The following is a 15757-nucleotide window of genomic DNA, read 5'->3' as shown; positions in this document are numbered from 1 at the left end:
CTTGCGCTTCCAAATAATTGTCAGCCGCTTCGGCTAGCTTGTCGAGGTCACGGCATCCTCGCTCTTTCAGGAAGATGGCCAGCCTCTCATCGCAACGTAGCAAAAACTGTTCTGATACAATCTTATCTCTTAAGGCTTCATAAGTTTTCTCTGTTTTCGCGATCTGTTGCCAATGATCAAAGTAGCCGAGCAGTCGACCAGCAAACTGCCGGCCTGTCTCAGAATTCTCTGGTTTAACCTCGCGAAACTTTTGGCGGTATCCTTCTTCGGTATACCGCAACCTTTGCAATAAAGTTTGCTTCAGCTTTTGGTAGTCTGTGGCATCCTCCGCAGACATGCGTCCGACCACGCTCAAAGCTTCGCCTGACAGGCACAAGCTTAATGATAGCGCCCACTTGTCGCTTGGCCATCCCTGGCTGGTGGCTACCCGCTCGAAGCGCTGTATGTAGGCATCGAGTTCGTCGCGGCCCTCGTTGTAGGGTGGAATAAGCTTGTGGGGGCTTCTAAATGCTTCACCGCTGTTGTACCCGCGTTCTCTAACGGTTTCGACCGTTCCAGCCGCGTGCTCTGCAAGACGACATCTAGTCTCTAGCACAGTTCGTTCCGCCGTCAGTCGAGCGATCTCCTGTTCATGCGCGACTCGCGCTGCTTCCCTGTCCTCGGCTCGTTTATCTCGCTCTCGGTTATGCTGCTCGTCAATCCACTCTTTCAGTTCTTTGCCTGACAAGCCAAGCTCCTTGCCTATCGGGATAAACTTCTCCCAGTCCATTTCCGACCACTGCACAGAAGCGAAGTGCGGCTCTTACGGATGGAAATCGAGCTTAGTCCTTGTCGCGGACGCCAGAAATTGTGGTGTTTGGGACTATTCGGCACTTTCGCTAGTGCGCAGTGATGCGGAAGAAAGACAGAGAGTCGTTTTGGAGCATTTATCAAAATGGAAAAGAACCCTAAAAATATATATACAGAGATAGCTGGTGATCTGCGTAACGGCAGTCAGTGTGTCCACACACGCACAGCACACGATTATAAACGGGCTGTGACAGTCCCGTGTTTCGAGGCCACACGCTTCCGTCGTCCAAGGCGCTGCGGATTCACCCGTGCTCGAGCCGACTGCGACGACGACACGTTCAGGCCCCGTCCAGCACGGTTCTCGGGCTCGGCACGCTCAGGAGCAGCAACGGCAGCAGGCAGGGAACGCCTTGTCCAGCACGACCTCGGTGGCCAGCTCGTACGCCGCTCGCAATCCACGTGCGGCGGTCGCACGTGAGGACCGCGTCTAGCACAGCAACATCTGTGCCAGACGAACGCTGCTGGGCACAGCTCAGGTGCAGCCGCTCAGGGACCGGCGGCACTCGGGTCAGCCAGCGCCTCGAGCACTGGCAGCAGGAGCCCTGTTTCCTCGGACGCCCTCGTCCACGCCCGGCTCCGCGATCCTCTGCACCTTGCCACGGACGTCTCGCCAGGCAGGTCCTCTCGCCTCGTTCGCCCCAGGAGCTCCGAACTGCTGCCCGCCTGGCTCGAACACTGCGAACTCGTCTCGTGCCGCCGCGCTCGTGCACCCGTTCGCTTCTTCTTCCCGGAGCTTGGGTGGCCGCTCCGATCTTTTAGCGGCACCTCGCGGCACTTACATATGACAAGATGCATATTTGGTCGCCTTTATTAAACACAGGGATGACTTTAGCCTTTTTTAGTTATGAGGGAAATGACCCAGTCTTAAAAACTAAATTGATAATGCGCGAGAAGGGGACAACAATGTGGCTGGTTACTCGAAGGAATTCCATCAAGCTCAGCACTAGTGAGTTTTAGATTATTTATAATGTCCACTGTGTCATTAGGGCCTGTGGGATAGAGGTAGATGCCTGTGAAGAACTCGTCAAAGATGGTTCTACATTCACGGTAGGACTAGGTGCCTGAATGTAAGATCCTGAGTTGAACTCGTTTGTAATGCCAAAAGGCTGATTGAAAACCCGGCCTGAAGACTGGAACTCACTGACAGTCACTTCGTACCTATTATTGTTTAAAAAGGAGTTGGTTATTTTCCATTGTTCTCTGCTGTCACTACCTGCAAGCGTTATCTTTGCCTCTTAATAATTTCTTTTAGCTGCTTTCAATAGCCTATTAAGTGTGTTAAAGTAAAGAATGCAACTGGATTTCAATCGAATGTTATAAAAACGGTGCCTGACTTTGTTATAAAGGCTTATCTTTCTTGCAAATGCACCGTAATAGGCTGTTTGTTAACCACAAGTTGTGGGAAGGTGGATAATTTTTCTGACATTTCACAATTTTATAAGACTGAAGAAAATCATTTTCTAATGACCGAAGAAAGTTCATGAAATGCTACGTTAGCGTCGGTGTACGTTTCAACAAAACACCAGGCAATGTCTGTTATACGTTTAACCAATTCATCTTTGGTTAGAATGGATTTTCTAAAATTGACAGCACGATTATGGATAAAATGTCCATAAGAAACGAAAACCGGATAATGTCATTGATATGCACTTCAAATATGCCACAGTGTCCATGTGATAGGAAATTCGAAAAAAACATCATCAGTGAATGTGTGTCCATGAATGCATCTAGTAGGAAGTGTGATTAAAGATTCATAACCAAAACCTATAAAACAATTAACATACTCCTTGCAATTAGAACTGGTATCGTCCAGCACATTACCATTCATGTGACCCATGATAACTACATTCTTGTGCTCTAATGATAAGTTCGCGAGAAGTACGTTGAAATTTGAACAAAACTCAGAAATCAACGATGCAGGCGTTTGTTAATTAGGGTTGGTGGCATTAGGCGATGATGGTTCATATTGTTCTATCCACACAGATTCTCTGTTATACACAGCAATGTGAAGGTCAAATCTGCGTTCGTAAGGTATGGAGGGTGAAATGAGGACGGCTGCGCCACCGTGACTGCTTGGTGAACGATAACAGTATTCGGAAGGGTATCCTGGAAGGCCGAACAAGTTTTTATCGTCTGACGAGAGCCATGTTACTAACGCGCAGACCAGAGAAAAGGAATTATTCAGATAAAGTAGGACGGCGTTATTGTCATCATAGTTTTTTTAAAGCTTCGTGCATTAAAATGCATTGCTGCATGGTTCACCTAGCTCTAATTTGTGCCAACTTTAATCCACCTTAATCCGCTCTGACGTCGCAGCGACGTGTGCAGTGACGCACGCACTAGGCACACCTTTAGTCAGCCAGAGCCGCCGTAGCGGCGGGGAAGTGTGCTCGTCTCGCAGCCAGGAGGCCCGGGTTCCCTTCCCATCAAGACTCGAATGTACCGATTTTTGTTCCAACCCAATAATTTAGTTTATTTAAAATTACCTCCATGAGTAACTTGACGTCAATCCGAGCAGTTATTATTTTTTGCGCTGTCGCCCATATTTTAACGTGATAGCGTTAAGGGGTCCGTGTCACAGAAAATTTGGCGTCGGTGTCGGCGTGCTACGTCCGCGGCCAATGAAATCATGCCGAACAACCCCGACCACGCAGGCCCTCGGTGTGGCGCAGAGGCACTGGTGAACAAATTTAATTTCTCAAAGTAAAAAGTATCACTTAACCACAATCTACAGGCACGATAGTGTCGGATGGTAATTTGAATATACGAGAAAACATATTTCTGTTACACGAAACTCGAACGCAAACCCCTCCCTATTCCAGCATTTCTACCATTGATACAGCGGCGCGCCTCAGTCGGTATTCCTTACAAAACGTTGTCGCAGTTTCACCTGAAAGGCGAAGCATCAATTGCGATAGCAAATTTGTAGAGAGCTATACGGAGTAAGGATAGTAGTTTTATCAGCTGTATAAATTTGGACATGCAGCAGTTCCAGCAACGCGTAGAACTGTTGTCGACGCCGTCGGCGTTTTGCCCGCGTTCGCACAAAATGCGTGCGGCGTTGGTGACTGTTGCCGGAGCCTCTGATATAAATATGCACTTGGTGCCGCAGCTAAACGTCGCCTCCCTTCCCTCCCCCTACCCCCCCCCCCCCTACGGCCTTTCGCGCGTCGGAAGAAGGCACGTTTGCTCTACATACATGGTGATTGTAAAGGAGGAAAGAGACGCCTACTTCTGCAGCCCTTAAGGGAGCAAGGCGCAGAGCCGTGCTCCCTGATGATGATGATAAGTGGTTCTTGAGGGAAAGGGAAAGCCGTGCTCCCTCAAGGGCTGCAGAAGATAGCGCCAACCTTTCCCTTTCCCTCAAGAACCACTTATCATCATCAGGCGCAGAACGCGCGTTTGTTCTCCGCCGTGGGTTCACTCCCCGTGAAAGCGCGCGTCCCTTGCGCCCTTTCACGCGCACATATAGCGTTCGGCGCGTGGCGACGATTTCATCTCCATTGACGTCATACGGAACCTCACGGCGAGAACGCTGTCGCTTGCGGGAGAGCGCGGACGCTATCAGATGAGCTCCTCACCTTTTCAGCTTTTCAAGCGGAATTCTGCAAGTACGACCATTTTCACCATTCCCAATAGATCCGTGAAGTTCACCAGTATAAGAGGATACTAACGAGACCTGTGAGTGACTGAAACTTTTTATTTTCCGAGCGCTAACGCAGTTCACCAACGTGCGCGCCTCGCTAACCCAAACGCCGCCGGGAACGCGGCCATCGACGCGCCGGCGAGTGTGCGGTGCTCGCGCGTGCACATGTCGACTTCGGCGGCTCCTGAAACGACACCGATACTCACCAGGCTTTCTGAGCTTCCGGATAACAGCCGGGACAGCTAGGACTGCCAGGAAATTGACGCGCACGACCCTCCCGGCTCGCACGAGCCTCGGACGCAAACCCACAGGACGGAAAACGCCAAGCAGACGGATGGGGACTGGCAAACAGTGCTCACGCTCAGGCAGAAGAAAGCCCTAGCACAAGCAAAAAACCAGAAACGCTACTCGGAAAACGCCGGAACATCGACGGCTCACCACACGTCGAGCACACTGGCCCCCGGAAAGCCGAAACGGAAATCTAACTATCGGCGACTGCCCCCTCTTCCCAGAGATGACTTCAAGATCGTTGTGCGTCCACACCAAGGACTGCCCGTCAAAAACTTCACCAGCCCGCAACTAGCAGATGCAGTGACTGCGGCCTGCAATGGTCAAGTAAGCGGAGACCAGTTACTACTCCGAATCAAACCCGGGTCGAACATTTTTATTGTGTCGACGCCAAGCCAAGAAGTGGCGGACAAAATTCGCCGAATAGCTCAACTGAACTTGAATGACCGCGCGTACGCAGTAAACACATACGTGGCGACCAGCGAAGGAACGAATAAGGGGGTCATACATGGCCTCGAACCACGTACGCCCCCCGATACCCTCAAGGCCAGTCTCCGAATACGAACGCAAGGAGTAGAAATACTTAACGCGCGCATGCTGGGCGACACGAAGGCAGCCGTGATCACCTTTTACGGAGATATCACTCCGAGATACGTCTACTACAAAGGTGGGGAGCTCGCATGCTATCCTTATAAGAATACCACACAAGTATGTAAGATATGTCACGACATAGGTCATCGCTCGGACGTATGCCCTCAACCGTACATAGTGGTGTGCCACACGTGCGGAACGCAAAACCCAGCACCTGATCACGAATGCGCCCCCATATGCAAAGCATGCAGAGAAGGACATTTGACGGGAGACCGCGAATGCAAGAAAAGGCTAAAACCGACAAGCACTCACTCAAGACCGGAAAGCAACGACAATCCAGAATAGACGCAGCAAAGCAAAAACTGCCCGCGCCACCAAGGTGGTTCAGCTCCGAAGATGCCGAACGAAACTCATGGCCGACCCTCACCGACACACAACCAGACTCCCAGACAAGACATCGACTCAGGTCCAGATCCCGATCACGATCCAGTTCCAGGTCCAGATCTAGGTCAACAAGAAGACAAAACCCAGATCCTCCCACCTTCCAATCCTCTAGGGCCCCGAAACCCGAGACTCCCGAACACAGGGTGGAGGGCTCGCAGAAATTCGACAAATCGAAGGTAAGCTGGGCGAGAGTGGTAACCCCTGCTGTTCCCATAACAGATAACCCAGAATATCAAAAAATTATAGCCGAGAACAAACTCCTAAGAGAGAGCCTGCAGGAAATCAAACGAGAGTTGGCGTCCCTAAAGCAACAACATTCTGCCACTTCTCAAAGCACCGCAAAAGCGGGCACGACATCCCCGGCACCGGCATCAAAAGCTCAGACTCCGATAGAAAACGTGCTGGCGCAAATCTCGCAACAAATACAAAGTATGCAGAATTTCCAACAGCAGTTATACGCAGAATTCCAAAACCTTAAAAGCTATGTAGACGAATCAATCTGAAGCTTCAAACAAACAGTGCGTAAACGTACGAGTGGAAGCCCGGGCGCCCCATCGAGCACACGGCCGCGTCAACTGAATACAACAGAAAGCGAGAACAATGGCGAGTAGCCTAACATGCACATCAGACCGACTCGAACAATGGCACTGGAATTGCCGCACTTTCAACAAAAAAGCGGCGGCCATGCAACAGTTTATAAACGCGGCTTGATCAAACCAGATATCATATGCTTACAAGAAATCGGTACCAGACCAGTTAAGGTATGCGGATACTACACGATTTTTAACCCCGATTATCCACGTGTGGCTACACTGGTGGCCAGGGACGTCGCAACGTGTACCACACAAAACTGTGCCATGCAGCACCAAATTATAAAAATACTTGCCAACAAACGAGGTAGGGCCACAGCCATCATAGTAAACATATATAGCCCGCCAAAAGAGAAAGGAGGGGATTTTGAAAATATCCTCGCAGAAACGATCTCCTCACTAGAACGGAAAGACCGACTAGTCTTTTTAGGTGACTTCAACGCCCCTCACACAACCTCGGGTTATAAACGGGACACTACCAAGGGAGCGCTACAATTACAGGTGACAGAGAGATACGGTTTGCAGCTAGAAACGCTTCCAATGGCTCCAACACGCATTGGAAATAGCGTCAGCAGAGATACTTTCCCCGATTTGACATTTACCCTCAACTCGGGCAGTGTGATTTGGCAAAATCTCGACGAAACCTTAGGGAGCGACCACTACATTATCAGCCTATCAATGGACTCAGCAAAAATCAGACGCACCATCGGGAAAGTAACAATCACGGATTGGTCGGTTTATCGAAACATTCCCTTCCCCGACAACGGGCTAGATAACGCGGAAGAGTGGGTTGCTCACATTCGGGAGGCTCACGCCCGCACCTCCAAACAAATCACCCTTACCACAGAAAACCCCGTAATTGATACCCATCTCCTGCACCTATGGGATTGCAGGAGGGGCCTCACCAGACGGTGGAAAAGGCAGAGATTAAATCGGAAACTGAGAATCAAAATAGCTGAAATTACTGAAAACGCGAACGACTATGCTAGGAAACTGGAAGCCGAAAACTGGGTCCGGTTTTGCGACTCCATGAGAGGCACACTAACGACACCCAAAACATGGGCAATACTGCGAAGCATGCTGGAGCCGGAGAATACAAAAACGGTCACTAACAGGACCCTAATAACACTCGCCGAGGAGTTCAAGGGCTCGAACGAAGCCCTCGTAAGCTTACTTCGGGAAAAGTACATCGGCACGGTAACCATGGCTCCAGTCATACGGAAGTACAATGGCCCCGCAAATGGGACGCTAGACGCTCCGATATCAAAGGCCGAACTATTCGCAGCGGCGCAATCCGCGCGACGGAACACCGCCCTCGGTCCAGACAAACTAACTTACGCAATGCTACGAAACCTTAGCGACGAGCATCTAGAAAAGCTCACAGACTACTTTAACCGGCAGGTTTGGGACAGGGGAACACTACCAACGCAATGGAAGGAAGCGTCCATAGTTCTTATACCAAAGGCCGGGAAAGCCCGCAGCCTGTATAACCTTCGGCCCATATCTCTCACTTCATGTCTAGGAAAACTATTTGAAAAAGTCATACTAAATAGATTAACTAACCACCTAGAAGAAAACGACTACCTATCTGACAGCATGTACGGTTTTAGGCAGCATTTATCCACGCAAGACATATTCCTAAGACTGCATGACGAGGTTATCACCAACATCCCAACAGGAGCAGAACACGTAGTGGTGGCCTTAGATTTGAAAAGCGCCTTCGACACCATAGCACACGACCTAATTCTGCAAGAACTAAGCAGTACGGCGTGCGGAGAAAAAACCTATAACTACCTTCGATCCTTCCTAACGGGCCGAAAAGCCACAATAGGTCTAGGAGAAGTCCGATCTGAAACTCTCGAGATGCCCAATCGTGGAACCCCACAGGGTTCAATATTATCCCCTTTGCTCTTCAATATGGGCATGAACAGGCTAGCTAAAGAACTGGAAAAAATACCGGACCTAAAATTCGCGCTATACGCAGACGATATCACGCTTTGGGTAACAGAAGGATCCCTGGGGCACAAAGAAAGCGTGCTACAAGAAGCAATACAGACAGTACACCACCTTGAAGTAAAGGGCGGTATGGCTTGCGCGCCGGAGAAATCTGAATTCATCAGAATTCACGGCAGAGGGTACCGCAAACCACAATTCTCGCTCCAGCTCGATGGCGAAGAGCTCAAAGAGGCACAAACAATGCGCGTACTCGGCCTTCGCCTTCAAAGTAACAGGCGCGCAGATAAAACAATCAGAACTCTCCGAACGACAGTCAAACAAATCTCTAGAATTATATGAAGAGTGACGAAGCATCGTAGCGGCTTTAGCGAGGCCGAAACTTTGAGACTTGTTCACGCCTTCGTCATCAGCCGCATTACATACAGCCTCCCTTACCAGGAGTTGTGTAAAACGGATCTGGAGCAGACAGACGCCCTTATACGAACGGCCTACAAAGCTGCCATCGGACTCCCTATGAGCAACTCCACGGCTAAACTATGTGCACTGGGGTTGCACAACACCTTCGAAGAACTTAAGGCAGCGGTATTAATATCGCAAAGAGAGCGCCTAAACTTATCCCCAACAGGGAGAAAGCTGCTAGAAACATTAGGCTACTCCGTACGACCGCACTACTGCGAGGAAGACTTAGTGGCTCTACCTCGAGCGATAGGCGAAAACCTCATAGTGGCCCCAGTTCCCAAAAACATGAGCCCCTTTTACCACCAGGGCCGGCGCAAGGCTCGGGCACACCAACTTCAAAAAAGATTTGGAAATTGTTCTGAAGCGCTGTACACAGAAGCAGCTCCGGGGCCAGGTGGCCATGTAATAGTGGCCACAAGCTCGATGGATCGATCGAAATTCCAAATTAGCGCAACAATTAGGAGCAAATCCATAGACACGGCGGAGACAGCCGCCGTTGCAATGGCAATTAAGGCCAAAGATGCAGCCGGCCAGCCCTCTGTGATCCTCACGGACTCACAGGTGGCTTGTCGCCTGTTCATGCAAGGCAGAGTACCGGCATGTGCCCTACGCATACTAGGTCACACGCTCCGGGAAACGCACAGTGTCATCTGGTGCACGGGCCACGTGGGGGTTGCGGGCAATGAAAGGGCAGATGCTCTCGCTCGAGAATTGGCTTGCCGAGCGGGAGTGCAGCCCGAGAAACCCCGATTCGATCATTTGACATCTCCACGCGACATCCTTGAGCATCAGCGTCTGGAACGCAGAACATACTCGGGGCCCCATCAGAGTCTGAGCGGAGCGGATGCCCGGGATTTGAGACTAATTCAGACAAATACCTACCCGCACCTCGGGCTGTGGCATGCCATTTGGCCTACGGCCTATCCAAGCCACTGTCCATGGTGCTGGGGGAAGCCAACTCTCGCCCACGTAACGTGGGAATGCACGAGTAGGCCCCCAAAATTCAATTCCCCCCTGTTGGGGTCCAAATTCACAAATAGGGAGCAGTGGGAGACCATCCTCGCCGGCGCGGACCTGGAGACCCAGAGGGGTCTACTCGACCAGGCCCGGCGAGCAGCTCTGGCCAGTGGAGTCTCGGAATAGGGACCCACCCACCCGCTCCCAACACCCCTTTCCTGTCCAATCAATAAAATGTTATTCTCTCTCTCACGGCGACGGCGACGGCTACGGCGACGCCGACGGCAAAAATCTGCTTTTGAGTGTCCATATAATTGCTATCGCAATAAAAAAAGTAACAGACCTGCGCGGCACAAGCAGCACAGTCACAGCGTAACCTGGTGGAGCGGCTCAAGAGTACCTTCAATTTTGGCACCACGCACAACAAGGTCTTCGCGGTAGTCTGTTCACCATGTTTTGACGAGAACGATCTGAACTGTCCGCCCGGCGTCGACGGTGAGCTGCGGCTTGTAATGCTCTCTGCACAGAAGTCTGCTGCGCCCGATCAAGCCTTACAACTGCAACTTATATGTCGGGCACGCTGCGTTTGCAGGCACCTTAACTAGGTGGCGCCACCATACTGGCGGAGGCTCGGCAGCTCGGGAGCGCGTTGATTGTACGGCTCGTCTGAATCACATATCCTCTTGTGCGCCTGCGCATGCTGTGTTTGCAGGCACCTAAACTAGATAGCAGCACCATACTGGCGGGGGCTCGGGTCGTTTGCCCCTGCGCGCTCGTCTTATAGGGCATTTTCCGCTGCCCGATAGCAAGCGCTAGCGTGGCTCAGGGGTAGAGTATCTGGCTCCCACGCAGCGGGCGCGGGCTCGATCCCTGCGGGAAACGCGTACTTTTTTCGCATTTCCGGCGATAGCGGTTACGGCAGCCCTACGCCGTCGGCGGTGGCATCATCGCGAACCGAAACGGCTAATGGAATGATCCCATAACAGCTGACGCTGTAAAACGATATCCAGATGGCGCTCGCTTCCTCGGCAGCGGCGCGCCGGGGTGGAGGTGCTGGAAAAATAAAGCTGCAGTTGCCGGGAAGCCTGGCAAACTGTCGGGGATCTTTGAATGCTATCGCGTTCCACTCGTAAAGGCGAAGCTTAAGCGTCCTTCAATTTTTTTACTACCAGCGCTTGATCACGCCGAATTTTCTTTGTCACGGGACAAGAATGCTTTTCGTTCAAGTTCGGGCAGAACGCTCCCCAAGATGACTGTCGACGTTAATTCGATTAGCAGTGAAACAATGTAGCCGCCCCCTTTCAAAGCGGATGCAAATAAATCATCATCAGCAGCAGCATCGTATCGTGTCACGTATCAATGAATGCGACATGTGCGCAGCGTAGTGTCGATACCTGTGTTTACTCTTCGGTACCCGCTACGGCGCTTCCTCGCAAGGTACGAACGCTCTAGTGCGGGCTGCCGAAAATGGAGCTCCTGTGGAGGCGCTCCTCCAGATTACATTGTGACTTTGCTTCGTGTGCCGTGCAGTCCTGTGACTTTTTTCTTCTTCCTTGTGTTTGGTATTTGTGGGCTACCCCCTCAGTATTCAGTATGAATGCTTGCAATATTGTTCAACTGTTGACTTGACCGCTGTCGAAACGCATCGTGCATGAAGCGTGTGCTGCACCTAGGCTCCTCACTCATGCTTAACCCTTGAACGCGCAGTTCATCTAGCGACGCCGCCACGAATGCAGCGCATGGCGCATATGTATGCATATTGTGACAAGGTTGTGCGAATATATATAACGCGGGTTTAAATTTATCCTGCCACCAGAGAAATGTTTTAATATTTTCTTTGTCATTGAAAAGGCGGTACATATCCAGTTGAACACACCCAATCAATCATGTTGGCGTGAAAGGAGTTCACCCAAAAGCGACACGAACCCAGTGAGCCAAGTGTTGCGTGACATACCCAGTGGTAGATACGCATCTTGCTTGAAAGAGGTTGGATACAAGCATGCCGCAAACTGGGTGCACTTCCCGAAAGAATTCTAATCTGCATTATACATGCGGTTCTCAGTCATTTTGTTGGTGATGATTCGGGAACAGGTAATGATATACATAATCCTTCATAGCTGATAGGCTGCTTTGATGTTTCAGGAACGTGTGACGACTGACCCTATACAAGGCTATTTGTAATGCCGATATACTTATCGCGTACATTCCTGCCTTCCTTGCCGACTATAGCCACTACATAGGGACAATTAGAGCAATGGTGCTTTTATCCAATGGTCAATGCTCAAAAAAGAAAGAAAGAGCTAGAGTTTGTGAAAACAAGGAAGAAATATGAGAAAATGAAATATTAGAGGGTCATCACTAAGGTTGAGCGTTAGGCTAGTCGGGTGTTGCTGTATCGATGTTTCTGAGCAAATTAAACACGGACAAGAAAATAGACCTACACAGCACGGAACTAACAAGTAAAGCTGTTGTACTGGGCGCAGGTACGTGTAAATGCGCTTTGCACCAGGAATATAGGAAATGCCAACAGAAGCGAAGGCACAAAAATGAAATATTCAAAAGTGCATCCCGCCAGACGCGTCACTTATTCCGCGATAGAAAATTACACTCCTTTCTGGACAGGGCACCACAGCCACACTTACGCATTTATACTGGCCCCCAGCAAAATAGTTTTAATTGTTATTTGAGCCCTGTGTGTGATTGTTCTGTTGTGATTGCCTTATTTCCGGGGCAACCACCGATATAGGGCATGCTTTATCACGCTACATGGGCCTCATTTTGTTGCTACAGCAATTATATGGACACTTCAAGCGCATTTTGGCCGTTGCCGTCGCCGTCATAGTGATGTTCGGTATAAAGTCCAACGACGTTAAAATCGTCGCCGCGCGACGTGCGTTGTTTGTGCCAGTGAAAGCGTGCAAGGGTCAGCCGGCAACCGCAGCTTAATCTCCCGCACGAGACAGAGGAAGGCGGCCGGAAGCGCACGGTCTTCGTTCACACGCGAGTAACGGGGAGGAGGCGATGGAGACGAGAGGGGGGGGGGGGGAGGGTGCGTGCCTCTTACGCGGCTGCTGCTCACGGAGCTATCTTGAAAGAGATCTGCGATGCGGCCGAAGTGTGTGCCCGGGGATACCTCATCTGCAAAGCGATCTGCGATGGGCCACAGTGCATTCGCCGAGTGCCGGTAGCTTCGTATGCGCTGCGCTTTCGACGTTTAATTTGTGTTGAAGCGAGAGCCAGGGCGAAGGTCAATGCCGGCCGTGCGCTTTATCACTCCAACGTTTTCACGAGCTCCCGCGGTCATCGAGCGAGATGTGTTCATGTTTAGCTGTGCGCGCGTGACACCGTGCTTATTTATTTAGTTAGTAAGCGAATATTTACAACTTTATACGGCCGATAAAACTACTATCCTTATTTCGTATAGTTGTCTACTAATTTGCTATCGCAATCGATGCATCACCTTTTGGGCGAAACTGCGTCTTTTTTATACACAGGTCCCGCTGACAACAATGCACTCATAAACGAACAGGGAGGTTGCATGGGCTGCATTGACTAATTGAGTTGGCGTATTCGTAGACGCTGGCACATTTTACGTCATGGTTGGAATGTGTGACGTGATCTAAGGAGACTTAAAAAGACTAAAAGAAGACAGTGATACTTATCCAGAGAATATGACACATTTGTTTTGAAAGTGGGTAGACATGGCAGATTGAGTACTTTGTGCATAAATTCAGCCTTTATATGGAGTCAGCTGTTTCTTTATAGAATCTAAACCAAGCTTTGTGATGGCGTAAGCACGAACGGTTTGCCGGCAGGCTGCTGCCTTAGAAGCTTTGGCCGAGTGCACTTTGCTGAGTCCCGTGTTCGCTGTAATTGCAAAAAAATACTTATCTGTACTATTGCTAGCTTTCGAACTCATCATATAACGCATGTTTACTCTTGTCTGCAGTAACTATCAAAATAAATTAACCGACCTTGTTTTGCTCAGAAAGACGGAAATAAAACTTCACTGCTGTACGTGGCTTTTTTTTTTGTGACCTGCTCAGGGGCGTGATATCTTTTTCGGAGCTGCTCTCCTTGGGTCAGGGCCGAACGTGGCGGCTGAGAAGCGTTAGTCCAGACCTTCACTCGGTGGCCACTATGCTCCACTCTTCGGTGAGTGATGATCACTCGGCTTATAACTGGAACATCATCACCCTCATCATCATCATCATCATCATCAGCCTCTTTATAAGTCCACTGCAGGACGAAGGGACGCTCTCCCTGCGATCTCCAATCAACCCTTTCTTGCGCTAGCTGATTCCAACTTGCGCCTGCAAATTTCCTAATTTAATCACCCCACCTAGTTTTCTGCCGTCTTCGACTGCGCATCCTTTTTCTTGGTATCCATTCTGCAACTCTAATGGTCCACCGATTATCTACTCTACGCATTACGTGGCCCTGCCCAGCTCCCTTTCCCCCCTAAATATCAACTAGAATATTGGCTATCCCCGCTTGCTCTCTGACCCATACCGTTCTCTTCCGGTCTCTTAACGTTACCCCTAACATTTTTCGTTCCAACCCTCTTTGCGCGGTCCTTAACTTGTTCTCGGGCTTCTTGTAAACCTTCAAGTTTCTGTTCAATCTGCTAGCACCGGTAGAATGCAGTGATTGTACACTTTTCTCTTTAACGGCAGTGGCAAGCTCCCCATGAGGATTTGGTAAAGCCTGCTGTATGCATTTAAACCCATTTTTATTATTCTGTAAACTCTGTTTTCATGAACAGGGTCGCCTGTGAGGAATTGACCTAGATAAACGTACTCATTTACATACTCTAGTGGCTGGCAGGCGATCCTGAACTATTGTTTCCTTGCCAGGCTATAGAACATAATCCTTGTCTTCTGCATATTAATCTGCAGCCCCACTCTTACACTTTCTCGGTAAAGGTCCTCAATCATTTGTTGTGATTCATCTCAAGTGCTGCTGAAGAGAACAGTGTCACCTGCAAACCAAAGGTTGCTGATGTATTCGCCGTTCATCCTCACTCCTAAGACTTCCCAGTCCGATAGCTTGAATACTTCTTCTGAGCATGCAATGAATAGCACTGGAGAGATGGTATCTCATTACCTCTCCCCTTTCTTTATAGGTTATTTTTCACTTTTCTTCTGGAGAACGAAGGTGGCTGTGGAATCTTTTTAGATATTTCCCAAGATATTCACGTATGCCTTTTGTACTCCTGAATTGCGAAATACCTCTATTACTTTTGGTATCTCTACTCAATCAAATGGCCTTTCATAATCAATAAAAGCCATAAAGAGAGGTTGATTGTACTCTGGAGATTTCTCGATGAACTGATTGATGTCATGGATGTGATTCATTGTGGGATATCCGTTCCTGAAGCCAGCCTGTTCTCTTGGTTGATTGAAGTGAAGTGTGGCCCTTATTCTAATGAAAATTATCTTGGTGAATATTTTATGCAATGGTGAAAGCAAGCTAATGTGCCTGTACTTTCTCGATTCTTTAGAGTCTCCCTTCTTGTGGATTAGTATAATGTTTGCATTGTTCCAGCTCTCTAGTAATCTCGAAATCGTAAGGCACTGCGAGTAAACGGCGGCAAGTTTTTCAAGTATGATATCCCCTCCATCTTTGAATAAATAATTGGCTGTTGTTCCACTTTTTCCTGCGGCTTTTCCCTGTCTACCCGTGGAAAGGGGGAGCTGCGTGTCACCTCGATCACCGTCTCTCTCTCTGCGGCTTTTCCCAGGTCATGTCTTGCAAGGCCCTTTCAACTTCATTGCAAGTTATAGAAGGAAAACAAAATAAATGATGAGGTTTTATGTGCCAAAACCACGATCTGATTATGAGGCACGCCGTAATGGGGGACTGGAAATTTGGACCTCCTGGTGTTCTTGAACATTCACCTAAATCTAAGTACACGGGTGTTTTCGCATTTCGCCCCTATCGAAATGTGGCCGCCGTGGCCGGGATTCGATCCCGC

At 49.6% G+C, this 15757-nt stretch overlaps 1 protein-coding gene across 1 annotated transcript in view; it reads left to right on the top strand.

The window, feature by feature from the left end:
• The window catches only part of LOC119461822 (medium-chain acyl-CoA ligase ACSF2, mitochondrial), a 239353-nt gene that overhangs the window by 98914 nt on the left and 124682 nt on the right, over nt 1-15757 (top strand). The window contains exon 6 of the mRNA XM_037723194.2: nt 13827-13935. Within this exon, the coding sequence (XP_037579122.1) occupies nt 13827-13935 (109 nt within the window). The remainder of the gene's footprint in view (nt 1-13826; nt 13936-15757) is intronic.

The sequence above is a fragment of the Dermacentor silvarum genome, chromosome 8 (genome assembly GCF_013339745.2).
Source record: "Dermacentor silvarum isolate Dsil-2018 chromosome 8, BIME_Dsil_1.4, whole genome shotgun sequence".
NCBI classification, from domain to species: Eukaryota; Metazoa; Arthropoda; class Arachnida; order Ixodida; family Ixodidae; genus Dermacentor; species Dermacentor silvarum.
This window is presented reverse-complemented; position numbering and strand designations above follow the sequence as displayed.